At 38.8% G+C, this 13,353-nt stretch overlaps 1 protein-coding gene across 2 annotated transcripts in view; it reads left to right on the forward strand.

The window, feature by feature from the left end:
- The window catches only part of XRCC5 (X-ray repair cross complementing 5), an 80,658-nt gene that overhangs the window by 16,306 nt on the left and 50,999 nt on the right, over positions 1-13,353 (forward strand). For both annotated transcript variants that reach the window (XM_043445088.1, XM_043445087.1), the window contains exons 8-12: positions 155-293; positions 3,410-3,522; positions 6,661-6,723; positions 10,007-10,144; positions 11,232-11,322. In XM_043445088.1, coding sequence (XP_043301023.1) covers positions 155-293; positions 3,410-3,522; positions 6,661-6,723; positions 10,007-10,144; positions 11,232-11,322 — 544 coding nt within the window. The remainder of the gene's footprint in view (positions 1-154; positions 294-3,409; positions 3,523-6,660; positions 6,724-10,006; positions 10,145-11,231; positions 11,323-13,353) is intronic.

Raw genomic sequence — 13,353 nt, forward strand, 5'->3', positions numbered from 1 at the left:
TCCACAGTAAGCCAGAGACAACAAACCAGTGTAGCTGGAGTGATTGTTTTGGATATTTTTCTGTAAAGCAGAGAGTATATATTAGTTTTTCCTCTTTCATCAATCTGAACCCTGACGTTCCTTGTTTTCCCTTTATTTTTCTTTTGGAAATCAGATTCTACAGGAGAAAGTTAAAAAGTGTTGGACAGTTGTGGATGCAAGAACTCTGAAAAAAGAAGATATACAAAAAGAAACAGTCTATTGCTTGAATGATGATGATGAAACTGAAGTTTCAAAAGAGGATACTATTCAAGGTATTAGGCCAGTGAGAGTTTCACTGTTTCCTGGAAGATTTTCTTCAAGATGATACGAGGCAGGCTAGGTTTTTGTATTGTTATTTGTCTAGAGACGTATCTGTGTGAGGGAATCATGGGATGCTGGGTTCTGTAACTCATCTGCTGAGGCTTGGGTAGGGCTGTTCTGAAACAGGAGTATGCTCATGCATTCGGTCTCTCTGGTTTTTATTTATTTTTAATTGTTGATGATTGCTTTACAGGTTTGATTTCTATCATATATCAACGTGAATTAACCATAGGTGTACATGTGTCCCCTCCCTCTTGAGTCTCTCTCCCCTCCCACCCATTCCCACCCCTCTGGGTTATCACAGAGCCCCAGTTTGAGTTCCCTGACTTGTATAGCAAGTTCCCGTTGGCTGTCTGTTTACATGTCTTAGTGTATATGCTCCCATGCTCCTCTCTCCATTCAGCTCACCCTCTCCCTCTTCTCAAGTGACAGGACTTAATACTTGGCTTTGTTTTGAAGTCTGACGCTTGCTAGCTAGGGAAATACTTATATTAACATGGGTGAAACAACTTCTTTTGTGAATCTTTGACTTCCATGGTGATCATTTTTCTGAATGCCAGTTTCAGGTCTCATAATGTGCCAGATTAGCTCCCTTAAGGTAATTTAGAGGATAAGAAAAATTATTTATATTTATCATGTTGCTTTATATTCATTGGGATCTTTAGAGTTGTACTTCATATATTTATATCCATTGGCTCTGTAGAGTGTATTTAGAGCATGTCTTTATCCAGAGGGATTAGAAACCAGCTGAATGTTCAAGAGCTAAAATGATAAGATACCAAATGATGGTTAACATAGAAGCCAGAGTCTTTATATAATAAGTTTATCACCAGACTACTATATGGTAAATAGTCTCAGTATAATTTTAATTTGCAAGCCTTGAAAAAATTCATTTTATTTGTGTGGCATTGTGTCACAGTATTTGTGTATATTTGTATGTTTTGCAGGGTTTCAGGGGGGTAGGAGAATGATTAAAAGTGATAGTTGTTATGCCTCCTTTCTTTCTTCTCATGGGTTATATTTAGAATGTAATTACCATCCCATAATCTCTACTAACTCTTTAATTCAGCTCATCGGTAGAGTGGGGTTAAGAACAGAAGTTTTGGAGTCAGACTGGTTAGAATCTTGGCTCCACTACTTGCTAGTCATTTAATCCTAGTATAATGACTGTCTCATAGTAGGAGGATTAACATGATTAAGGGCATAAGACCAGAAAAGTAGAGGGCCTTCTCAATGATACTGAATAGTTGGGTAAGATGTACTGGGCATATACAGATTTGTGGTCAGAGCAGTATATAAAAGACATTTTATATACTTCTTTTCTCTTTTAGTCTTCACAGCAAGCAGTGAAGTAGGCACTCTTGTTCCCATTTTACAGATAAGAGAACTGAGGCTGAAAGACATTCATTAACACATGCAGTATCCCGTAGTTAACAGCTAGTAGATTTGAACCCAGGGCTGCAAGAGTCTGTGTTTCTCCATACTATTCTGAGTTAGGAAGGGCTCTGAATGATACACTGAAGAGTTGATGCTTAATTTTGAGAGCAACATGGAACTGTGTATAATTTTGAGGAGCAGAGTGTCAGAGTTGTGTTTTAAGAAGATTAATAGAACATCTGGGTATAGGATGGATTGGAAGGAGAAGGGACTAGACATGAGGGTGCCAATTCTTTTGGTTGCAAGCAAAGAAAGCAACTCTGGTTTATCTTAGGCAAAAAGCAAATTCATTGGTATAGCAGTGGAGAGGAAAGAGTTAAATATGGTTTAAGTTCAATGAGTACAGGTGTGTAGCTTTTCTCTCTTAGCTTTTTGCAGTTACCCACATCCTTCCTTTGCCTGTCCTCTACTCTCTACCCCCTAATAGGTAGAGTTCTGTCTTCTAGATAGAGGGATCAGTTAATATGAGCAAAGACTGTGGTCGTATTTATATTCTGTTCTCTACTTTTGGCCATATACAAAAGTTACAGTAATTGATTTGCCCTTTAAAAGATGAACCAGAAATCATGACACTTTTAATGAGAAGTTTCAAATTACTCTTAAACAATTCAAGTAAGATGTCTGAAAAAACATTATGTACCACTCTTATGTGCCATATATTTCCCTCTTAACTTTTTGTTGAAATTTTTTTTATCATTAGCTTTTATTAAAAGACATACAGAAACATGTTTCTTTTTAATCAAATACATTTCATGAACAGAGTGAGAGGGACTAAGAAACATTGGATCACAGAATCTGCCCCCAGACACACATGTTTCTTTGTTTCTTGGAGTGAAGATGCATGCATATACTTTTCCTTTTTATCTGCCCAAGGTCAGACTCCTTGGATTTTGATGATCTTGCTCCCTATTAAACATATAATACTATATAGTGAAAGGGCATGAGCTTGCATAGAGCAAAGACCCTGAAACAGGGTTGGAGTTTTTTTAAGGAGCCAAGAGCCTATATGTGTATGAATACCCTAAGTAATTAAAATATATATATATATATATAGAAAATCCTACCCCAGAAATAAAATAAATTTAAATGCAGAAAAATATCCAGCATATCAATTGAATGTTTCTGAATAGAAAAATTTTGGCATCTTCCATTAGGCATTTATATATCTCCAGCATTCATTTTTGGGAACATTTTGTTCTGAAATTTTCCAATGGGCGTTTTTCTCTGTAGATCTGCAGGTTTCTGAATAAATGTGCTCTTGTTATTATTTTTACAAATAATGATTATACTTTACAGTCATTCATGGTTTATCTTTGGAGGATAACTAGTACATTGCATTTGCTGCTATTCTTTCTTCTAGGCTGGATAATCATCAAGGTAACTAGATGGCAGAATATGCTACTTAAAAAATGTAATTAGATTTTAATTATCTCTATATTGTATATGTTTGTGGATCTGCTGCTTCTTTTCCCTCTTTGATCACAAGGGACAGAAATTTGATTCCAGGGAACAGTAGATAGAGGCTTGATCCGGAGTGTGCATATATTGTTAATGTATGTGTGGGGCCAATTTCAGCTTGTAGAAAATGAGGCCCCATATGCTTAACAGATGCTCTTCTCTTATTCTCCAGGGTTCCGCTATGGGAGTGATATCATTCCTTTCTCTAAAGTGGATGAGGAACAAATGAAGTATAAATCGGAGGGAAAGTGCTTCTCTGTGTTGGGATTTTGTAGATCTTCTCAGGTAAAGCACACATTCTACTAATTGTAAATAAAACAGACGAGCTTCTTCCTCATTATTTGAAATGGTGTGGTTTTGATTGGACCTTTTATTTATACTTATTTCACTTTTAATTTTTCTAAATGTAGTTTGCGGTGCTACTATCTTTGATTTTTGAAGATTGAAAATCAGGAGGTAGAGAAGTCAGCATAAATCAGAAGAACAAACTCAGTGAAAAGTCACTTCTTCACTTTGGTCTCAGTGGTAGCTCATGGTAGCCTTAAAGAAACAGCAGCCAGTTCTTTGCTATTGTATTCCTTTCTCTAATTGTAAACTGGAATGTTTTATAGGAATAAAAGTCTAGTTGGGTTTTGAATGACCATAGATCTCTTAGAATATCATTGATTTATGCCAGTCACCCTTCTCAGTGCCCAACAGAGATCTAAGATGTGAAGCTTGTTCATAAGTCATCGGTTCTTTAGACTGCAATACAGAGATGCAAAATAGACACAATGGGAAATGCAGTAACTCAGTGAAGGCTATGAGATACAATATATGGTCCTGGAAAGAGTCATTAAAGATTCATAGAGGTCTTAAGTGAAGTGAAATGTTCTTGAAATGTACTTGAATAAGTAGAAAGTGCATCTTTTCAGCTTTATAGGGATGAAGAGATTCTTGTTGGCTCTAGAAGAACTCAAGTGAGAATTAAAATAAAATAAATATAATCCAGTATACCAGATTTGAACTTCTTCATGTTGCTCTAGCTTGTAGTCCTTGTGTAAGTCAGTGTTAGAATAATTCAGTGAAGTTGGGGAGAATGTGTTTCATGATATGCTCAAACTGTTAGGTGCATGTTCAAGACTCATAAGTCAAAATTTGAGAATATTTACTCAAAGTCAATACAGTTTTAATGGTGAGATTAAATACTTTTTGGAAGTTGAGAGTCTCTAACAAATTACAATCAACATACTTTTCTTTAAAATTATTTACTTTGGGAGGTGTGATTAAACTTAAAATTTATGTTTATTAAAGTCAGTGCTTATGAGTCAAGTGAAACAGAGCCTCCATTCAGACCTGTTTGTAGAAACTGGCCTCTTGAGAGCTAATTCCAGATAGGCAGAAAAGAATTGCCTATCTAAAACTGCTACAACTATAATTCAGGACTCAAAAAACTTAAATCATCTGTGCCACAATGGGTGTGGGGGCCCATTTAGTTAAATGATGAAGCAAAAAAGAGTGAGCTGAAAAAGTACATATTCCATTTAAAGAGATTTTTATTCACTTAAACTGAAGTTTTAAGTCATGAAGTATTTTCTAAATCAACTTTTTTTGAAGTTAAGCTCTAAGTTATTTTTATCTTAAGTACAGTATCAGACGGATACAATAGAAAATCATAATAGCTACCACTTATTGAGTGATTACAATAATACAGTCAGTATACTAAGCATTTTATATAAATTCCCATTTAATTCTTATTACAACCCGCTTCAGTTCAGTTCAGTTGCTCAGTCGTATCCAACTCTTTGCAACCCCATGGACTGCAGCACACCAGGCCTCCCTGTCCATCACCAACTCCCAGCGTTTACTCAAACTCATGTCCATTGAGTCGGTGATGCCATCCAACCATCTCCTCCTCTGTCGTCCCCTTCTCCTCCCGCCTTCAATCTTTCCCAGCATCAGGGTCTTTTCAAATGAGTCAGTTCTTCACATCAGGTGACCAAAGTATTGGAGTTTCAGTTTCAACATCTGTCCTTCCAATAAATATTCAGGATTGATTTCCTTTAGGAAGGACTGGTTGGACAACCCTCTTAGGTAGGTGCATGATACATACTTTATATATTAGGAAATTGAGGTTCAGAGCTGTTAGATAATAGGCCCAAGGTCACCCAGTTAGAAGGTGGTAGAGATGGATTTTGAACAAGGTCTCTCTGACTCTGAAGCTATGCCATTAATCAGCTGTGATCTGTGCACCGATAGGCTCATTTTTGAATAGTCGAGCTTTTGCATACTTGCTTTCGTGTACTGTGTTAACCAATGCATACACAGCATCTTAAGAAGGTTTTGCCATACCAACTAAAGTAAAGTGTATGTATGTACCTTCTAACAGACTAGTAATTAGCCTTAAGTAAATAAGATCACATAGTTTTCCAGATTCCCTTAAACTGAGGGACAGTAATATTTCTGGATTGAATTAGTGTGAAACTTTTCATTGTATAAAATGGACTTTTTGGTTTGGTTTTTTTTTTTTTTGAATTGTGAATTACTCTTTTAAATTTTCAAGAGACTTTTCACTTTGTCTTCTTCCAAGTTGTCAGTGTTCCTGGTATCTAATTATAGGATGGATAAGAATTTAGCCAGAAATTCCCCAAATGTCTGACTGTCCTTAGAGAAGTCATTTAGGTGCCTTAGGAAGAGGTATCATTAACTGTTCTTAAATCAGTCAACTATTACAGATTCTAATAGAAGGGCAAATAAATCTATACAAATATAGCAGACTGAAAATATAAAATTATTCCCATATTTCTTCATAATGGTTTTCAGGTAGGGAATGAAGATGGAGGGTATTTGGATAATATGGGCCTCACCCCCACACCTCTGAGACTTCGTTTTCTTGAACTGCTGTTACTGTGAAAGTGCTCACAGTTTCTCAGCATTAGAGGTGGGAGTGCAGAAAAAATATTTGAGAAGCATTACTTCTCTTATGGCACCTTCTTAGAAACTCTGGGCTCAAGATGACATAGATCAAAGAGATGTTGATCTTGGTTGATAGATGCAGGTGGTTATAATATCAGGAACTCTTAGTATTCATTTTCTAGTCTTTCTTTGACTCTGATGCTGTGCTAGTTAAGTAATTTAAAGGACAAATGGCACTCTAGTCTCTTTGCAATTCATCAGTGCTTCGTCATTGCTCTTAGGATGAAGTCCAAACCACTTTGCTTATGAGACTTCATGATCTGATCTGTGCTAAATCTTACTCATCTGACTTTACATTTATCGTGTTTAATTTATTTGGACCTCAAGTAGTAAGTTGTTTCTAGTGCCTGTGAATGTTTTTCAGCAAGAGCATTTTGAATAGAATTTCTTAATAACATGTGGCATTATGGTTTCATATGTTCCTTACTTTGGATCTAAACCAGTTCTTTTCCTCACTTCCTCCTGTAGGTCCACATGAAATATTTTATGGGAAATCAAGTTCTAAAGGTCTTTGCAGCAAAAGATGATGAGGTGAGTTGACAGTAGGTCTTTGAGGCAGGGCCACAGAATTGAATTGTCATTTTATGTGAGTTGTTCGGGCCTTTTATAGTTTAAAATAACATTAATTCTTGCAACATCGGTGGGAAAATTCACTTACCTTTAGCTTTGAAAATGGAGAAGTGATAAATGAATTTGTCGTAGCTTGAGCACAAGGTCCTGCATTTGGAGATCAGGTGAGTATTAAAAACAAAAATGTTTGAACAAATACATTTAATTTGGGGATCTCATGGTCACAGGTTCAGGAAGTGTGGCATTAGGTTAATATTTTCATTTTTCATAAGCAGAACATTTAGTGCTGGCTTGAACTGAACAAAGCTAGTGGAGGTAGTGGAATTCCAGCTGAGCTCTTTCAAATCCTAAAAGATGATGCTGCGAAAGTGCTGCACTCAATATGCCAGCAAATTTGGAAAACTCAGCAGTGGCCACAGGACTGGAAAAGGTCAGTTTTCATTCCAGTCCCAAAGAAGGGCAATGCCAAGAATGTTCAAACTGCCAAAGTACAATCATTTCATTTGCTAGCAAAATAATGTTCAAAATTTTTCAAGCTAGGCTTCAACAGTTCATGAACCAAGAACTTCCAGATGTTCAAGCTGGATTTAGAAAAGGCAGAGAAAGCAGAGATCAAATCGCCCACATCCATTGGCTCATAGAACAAGCAACAGAATTCCAGAAACGCATCTATTTCTGTTTTACTGACAATGCTAAAGCCTTTGATTGTGTGGATCACCACAAACTGTGGACAATTCTTAAAGACATGAGAAAACCATGCCACCTTACCTGCCTCCTGAGAAACCTATATGCAAATCAAGAAGCGACAGTTAGAACTGGATATGGAACAATGGACTGGTTCAAAATTGGGGAAGGAGTGCATCAAGGCTGTATATTGTCACCCTGCATATTTGACTTATATGCAGAGTGCATCATGGAAATGCCAGGCTGGATGAAGCACAACCTGAAATTAAGATTACAGGGAGAAATACCAATAATAACATCAGATATGCAGATGATACCACCCTTATGGTGAAAGCGAAAAAGGAACTGAAGAGCCTCTTGATGAAAATGAAAGAGGAGAGTGAAAAAGCTGGCTTAAAACTCAACATTCAAAAAGCTAAAGTCATGGCATCCGGTCCCATCACTTCAGGGCAAATAGATGGGGAAACAGTGGAAACAGTGACAGACTTTATTTTCTTGGGCTCCAAAATCACTGCAGTTGGTGACTGCAGACATGAAATTAAAAGACACTTGCTCCGTGGAAGAAAAGCTATGACCAACCCAGACAACATATTAAAGAGCAGAGACATTACATTGCCAACAAAGGTCCGTCTAGTCAAGGCTATGGTTTTTCCAGTAGTCATGTATGGATGTTGGACTATAAAGAAAGCTGAGTGCTGAAGAATTGATGCCTTTGAACTGTGGTGTTGGAGAAGACTCTTGAGAGTCCCTTGGACTGCAAGGAGATCAAACCAGTCCATCCTAAAGGAAATCAATCCTGAATATTCATTGGAGGGACTGATGCTGAAGCTGAAGCCCCAATACTTTGACCACCTGATGTGAAGAATTGACTCATTGGAAAAGACCCTGATGCTGGGAAAGTTGCAGACAGGAGGAGAAGGGGATGACAGAGGATGAGATGGTTGGATCCCTGACTCAATGGACATGAGTTTGGGTAAACTCCAGGAGTTGGTGATGGACTGGGAGGCCTGGCGTGCTGCAGTCCATGGGGTCACAAAGAGTCAGACACAACTGAGCAACTGAACTGAAGACAGTACTTAGCCAAGAGTAGGCACTAAGTTAATATTCCTTGAACTGAAAAGGTAATCACTCTTATCATGACATCTGTAGAGGATTTTGATGGCCAGGTGTTGATATCATAGGTTTTTTTGTGGAGGATATGGGAATATACATAGCTAAGTTTGATGGATGTTAGGAATTGACACATAGTATCAAAAACATACAAATGTTTTTGTATTTGTATTTGAGAAAAATACAAAGTGTTTGAGAGGTTAGGGAGTGGGGGAGGGCTTAGTAAAGCAGATCTGAAACAGAGAGCTTGTCAGTTTGCTGATTCTTGAGGATGGGTTCGAAGCTTGAGAGCCAGAGACTTGGGGAGAGCATTCCAGTGAGTAGAAATTGTACATGGAAAAACTACTGGGGCAGGAAAGCACAAGACTTGCCTGTGAATAATGATCTGCTCTACTGAGGCTGAGAGAGAGGTGCCTGTGGAGGTTTTTATGGAAGAGAGTGACATAGCTCTCGGAACAGGGGACACGGTGATGGAACAGGGCGGATAGAATCTGAAAAATGGCATAAAAGTCGAATTTGTAGAACTTGATGAACACTTGAAGGACAGTAGGGAGGCCTTATCAACAACTTTTGGGCTTCTCATTTGGAAGTGATATTTGTGGACGTAGGGAATACAGGTGGAGAAGAGGGGAGAGATACTAAACTTAGTTTTGGTCATGGACAGTTTAAAATACCTGAGGTATAACTATACAAGTTATCTACCAACTAGTAGGCTATGTAAGTCTAGATCTTAGGAGTTTTAAAGCTGAATATACAGATTTTTGATTCATCAACTCGTGGCACTGGATGAAAGAAATTGTCACCAAAGTAGAGTTCTTTTAGAGTGAGAGGAGGAGAGAAAGGCCAAGAGCAGAATTTCAAGACTGGAAGATGGAAAGAGCTGGGGGAAGAGTGGTCCACAACAGTAGAATAAGCAGGGGAGAGTATTGCTTCTGAAGCCAGAGACGGAGAGAGTGCAGAGAGAGAGGGATGGTCAGATGCTACTGAAAGGTCACACAGATAGAATGGAGACTAAGACTTCGGCAACTTGGAGATCACGGGTCACTTCAGAGTAGTTTCAGGAAGGAAATGGCTACGTAGCTGGTTTAGATTGAAGAATAATTGGGTTCTAAGTGGTGAAACAAGATTATTTCATGAAATTTAAAGATGAAGGAAAAGAAGGTTACAGATAGTAATTTATGGAGAGAGGGACAAAGAAAAATTTTGTTTAGAGTTAGGTATGAATTCAGAGGAGGAAAGTTGAAGGAAAAAGAGCATATGACGAAGTTTCCGAAGAGGTACAGTAAATGTGATCAAATGCAGATGTGTACAGTGTAGCCTCCAAGTGGATAGAGGAGTATTTAATATCTGAAACAGGGAGAATGTGGGTAGCAATCTTACAAGTACTCGGTTGTGCTGTGAAAATCCTCACATGTTGGACACGTGTTAACATAGGCATCTCTCTTACTAGGCGGCGGCAGTTGCCCTCTCCTCCCTGATTCACGCTTTGGATGAATTAGACATGGTGGCCGTGGTTCGATATGCTTACGACAAAAGAGCTAATCCTCAAGTTGGCGTGGCTTTTCCTTTGATCAAGGACGCATATGAGGTAGAACCTGCAAGTCTTTTATTCATATTAATTTTTTCCCTTCAGTTGCTTTGTTCTAAACAGTGTTTTTCAACTGTTCATGTGCATGGGAGGTACTGAGGGAATCTGGTTAAAATGCACATTCTGATTCTGTAGCTCTGGGGAGCGGCGTTGCCTGAAATTCTGCATCTCTCACCCACTCCCACCTAATGCTGAGACTGCTGGTCTGGAAATCACACTTTCAGTAGCAGTGAAAGAACATAAATTACGACAATGTACAAGGAGCTTCCTAATAAAACAACTAATAACCGTTGACCATGACTTACTGTTTGCCCAATCCAGTGACTTCCTCTCCATTCTCATCCTTCCTGACTTCTCAGAACCTCAAGGGAATACAGATTACCTCCCTTTTTACAACAGTCTTTACTATGGATGAAGGCTGAAGGTGTGATTTTCTTGTGATCCTGCTGAATTGACGTTTTTTTAGGGCTCTCCTGTTGAAAACACAGGCCTAGATTCCTTGCCATTTCCTGTGTCTCAGAGAACTCCCTGTGGCAGAAGTGGAAGAGAAGGCAGATATCCTGACTTCCACGCCAGCCTGCCAGTCACCTTGACTCTTCTCATTTGCTGTGTTGGTCATGCATTTTGTGGATATCTGATAGTCTTTCTTTGAGCATTTCTTTTATATTTACTATTTTTGTGCTGTTTGCGGTTGTATACAGTTAATCGCAGGGCTTCCCAGGTGACTCAGTGGTAAAGAATCCACCTGCCAACAGAGCCACAAATTCAATCCCTGGGTCAGGAAGGTCCCCTGGAGAAGGAAGTGGCTACCCACTCCAGTACTCTTGCCTGGGAAACCTCATGGACAGAGGAGCCTGGTGGGCTACAGTCCATGGGGTTGCAAGGAGTCGGACACGACTGAACCAAGCAACGGATCAACAGCAGCAGCTAAGAACAGAGATGAGAGCGCTTCACTCCCCATGTCCTGTACTTCTGCCTTCTGATTTTTGAAGTCCCTCTGTTGGCCATTTTCATAGCATTTGGGATCAGCTTTAAGTTTTTCCGTTAACTGAGTTGTCTCTGTGTTTATCTCACTGCTTCTCATTAGTGTTTAGTGTACATACAACTGCCCTTCATGGAAGATTTGCGCCAGTACATGTTTTCATCCTTGAAAAATAATAGGAAATGCACTCCCACAGGTGAGTTGATTTCCATTTTGCTCACTTATTTGCTCTAAACACAGACTGGGGGAAACCACCCGTCTTTAGTCATGTTTGGGGGCTAGGATTTCACAGGGTGGGATTATAGTTGACCCTTGAACACTGAAGAGGTTTGGGGCACTACTCCCCCAATTGAAAATCCATGTATGACTTTACAGGGCCCTCAGTATTCACAGATCTGTATTCAACCAATCTCAGATTGTATAGAAATGTACATATTTACTTGTAATCCACATGTAAGTGGATCTGAGCAGTTCAAACCCATGTTGTTCAAGAGTCAACTGTAGTTGAATTCCAGTCACAGTGGTATACTGTAATGATGAAAGGTGATTTTTTTCCCAGTAGTAGGGATTCTCCAGCATCCCCCTTCTGACTTAGAGGTTGTCTCCAGGGAGCAGTTTAATGGAAATGGATGTACATTCTCTAATTATGAGCAGAGGGTTTGTCCTTCTGTGCAGTGAATTGGCACATAGTATCAAACTTGTGACTAGTGTCCTACATAAAATATGATGTAACTTTAACCATACTTTTCTCTTTGCCCTTTCTTCCTAGTTCACATTTTCAGTCCAAGTCCTGTTGCTCCTTATTGCCAGGAGTTACTGGGAGCTTAATGAGAAGAGGCCTTTACTAAGTATCTGTCTGCAGATGTCAGGATGCTACACACAGTGATTCTCACACACATAGATCCTGTCTTCCATAAATCTCACAGTTTAAGACAGTTATCGTAAGATATAATAGTGGGCTGAAATAGAGAACATACACCAAAAAGAACACAGAATGATGAATAGATGTTTTAGTTGACAACTTTAAATCTGCCTTGGTGTAGGATGAGGGAGCTGTGAGGTGAGTTCAGAACTGGGTGCTCTCTGGATGTTGGGAGCAGGGTGTGGGAGAAGAGCCAAGAGTCAGATCCGTCATGTGGAGTCAAGCATGGACTTGAATGTGTAGAAGATGCCAGTGTATTATAATATTCAGTCTTTTCCTCTTGATAATTCCAAACTTTAAATGAGAAGAACATTTAAAAAAGAGAACTTTGTTGAGAGAGAACCTAATAGATATAAATCACTCAGGATCTAAAACATTATTTTTCGATCTGTTGATTTATTTCATGTGAGTTGACAGTTTTGTTTGCATTTGCTCCATTGGAAAAACAGATCATTAAAACTGTTTGACGTATTTCCCAAGTCAACATTTATGTAAGGGTGTGTGATGCCAGCGTGGTCTGGCCTGATACTAGCCTGGAGTAGCAGATGGAAATCACTGAATATTCACCCACACAGGTACCACCTCCTTCTTATTGCCGGGTGGACCCTGCAGTCATCAGTTTGACATGGTCCCTGAAGCCTCCCTTAGAAAGTCAAAAAATGGGACAGAAATGTCTCATGATAAATGTCTATATGCTCATTCCTTTTGTAGTAGCTGTCTGAAAGGGATGTTTGAAAGGCGAGGAACAGAAGTATAATAAACTTTGAGGAACTGCTTACTCTTTTCCGCCTTTTACCTGGTGGCCGTGAATGATCCCAAAATAACACTTCAGTTTTTTTGTTTTTTTTTTTAAATTTTATTTATTTATTTATTTTTTAACACTTCAGTTTTTTAATAGCTGAACTGCCGTATGAGTCAGCAGAATGAAAGTTCCTTATGGTAGTTTAGGTAGAAGCATTTTGGGGAGAGTAGCTTTGGGCAGTGCCATTTTTATTGACTTCGTAGATTTTTACTGGGAAAAACTTGCTTTCTATCTGGTATCTGAGAGACATAAAGAAGAGGACACCATGTTTCTGCTCTTAAAGATCCTTAGAATTTGCCTGGAGTGTGGTAAGACATGTATGCAGGACATTTTTCCAAAGAATACATACATATGAATGGCCTGCAGACACATGAAAAGATGCTTGACATCACTAATCATCAGGGAAATGCAAGTTAGAACCACATCTGTCAGAATAGCTATCATCAAAATGACAACAAATAACATGCTTGTGAGGATGTGGAGAAAAGGGAAACCCAGTGCAC

This window comes from Cervus canadensis, chromosome 24 (genome assembly GCF_019320065.1).
Source record: "Cervus canadensis isolate Bull #8, Minnesota chromosome 24, ASM1932006v1, whole genome shotgun sequence".
Lineage (NCBI taxonomy): Eukaryota > Metazoa > Chordata > Mammalia > Artiodactyla > Cervidae > Cervus > Cervus canadensis.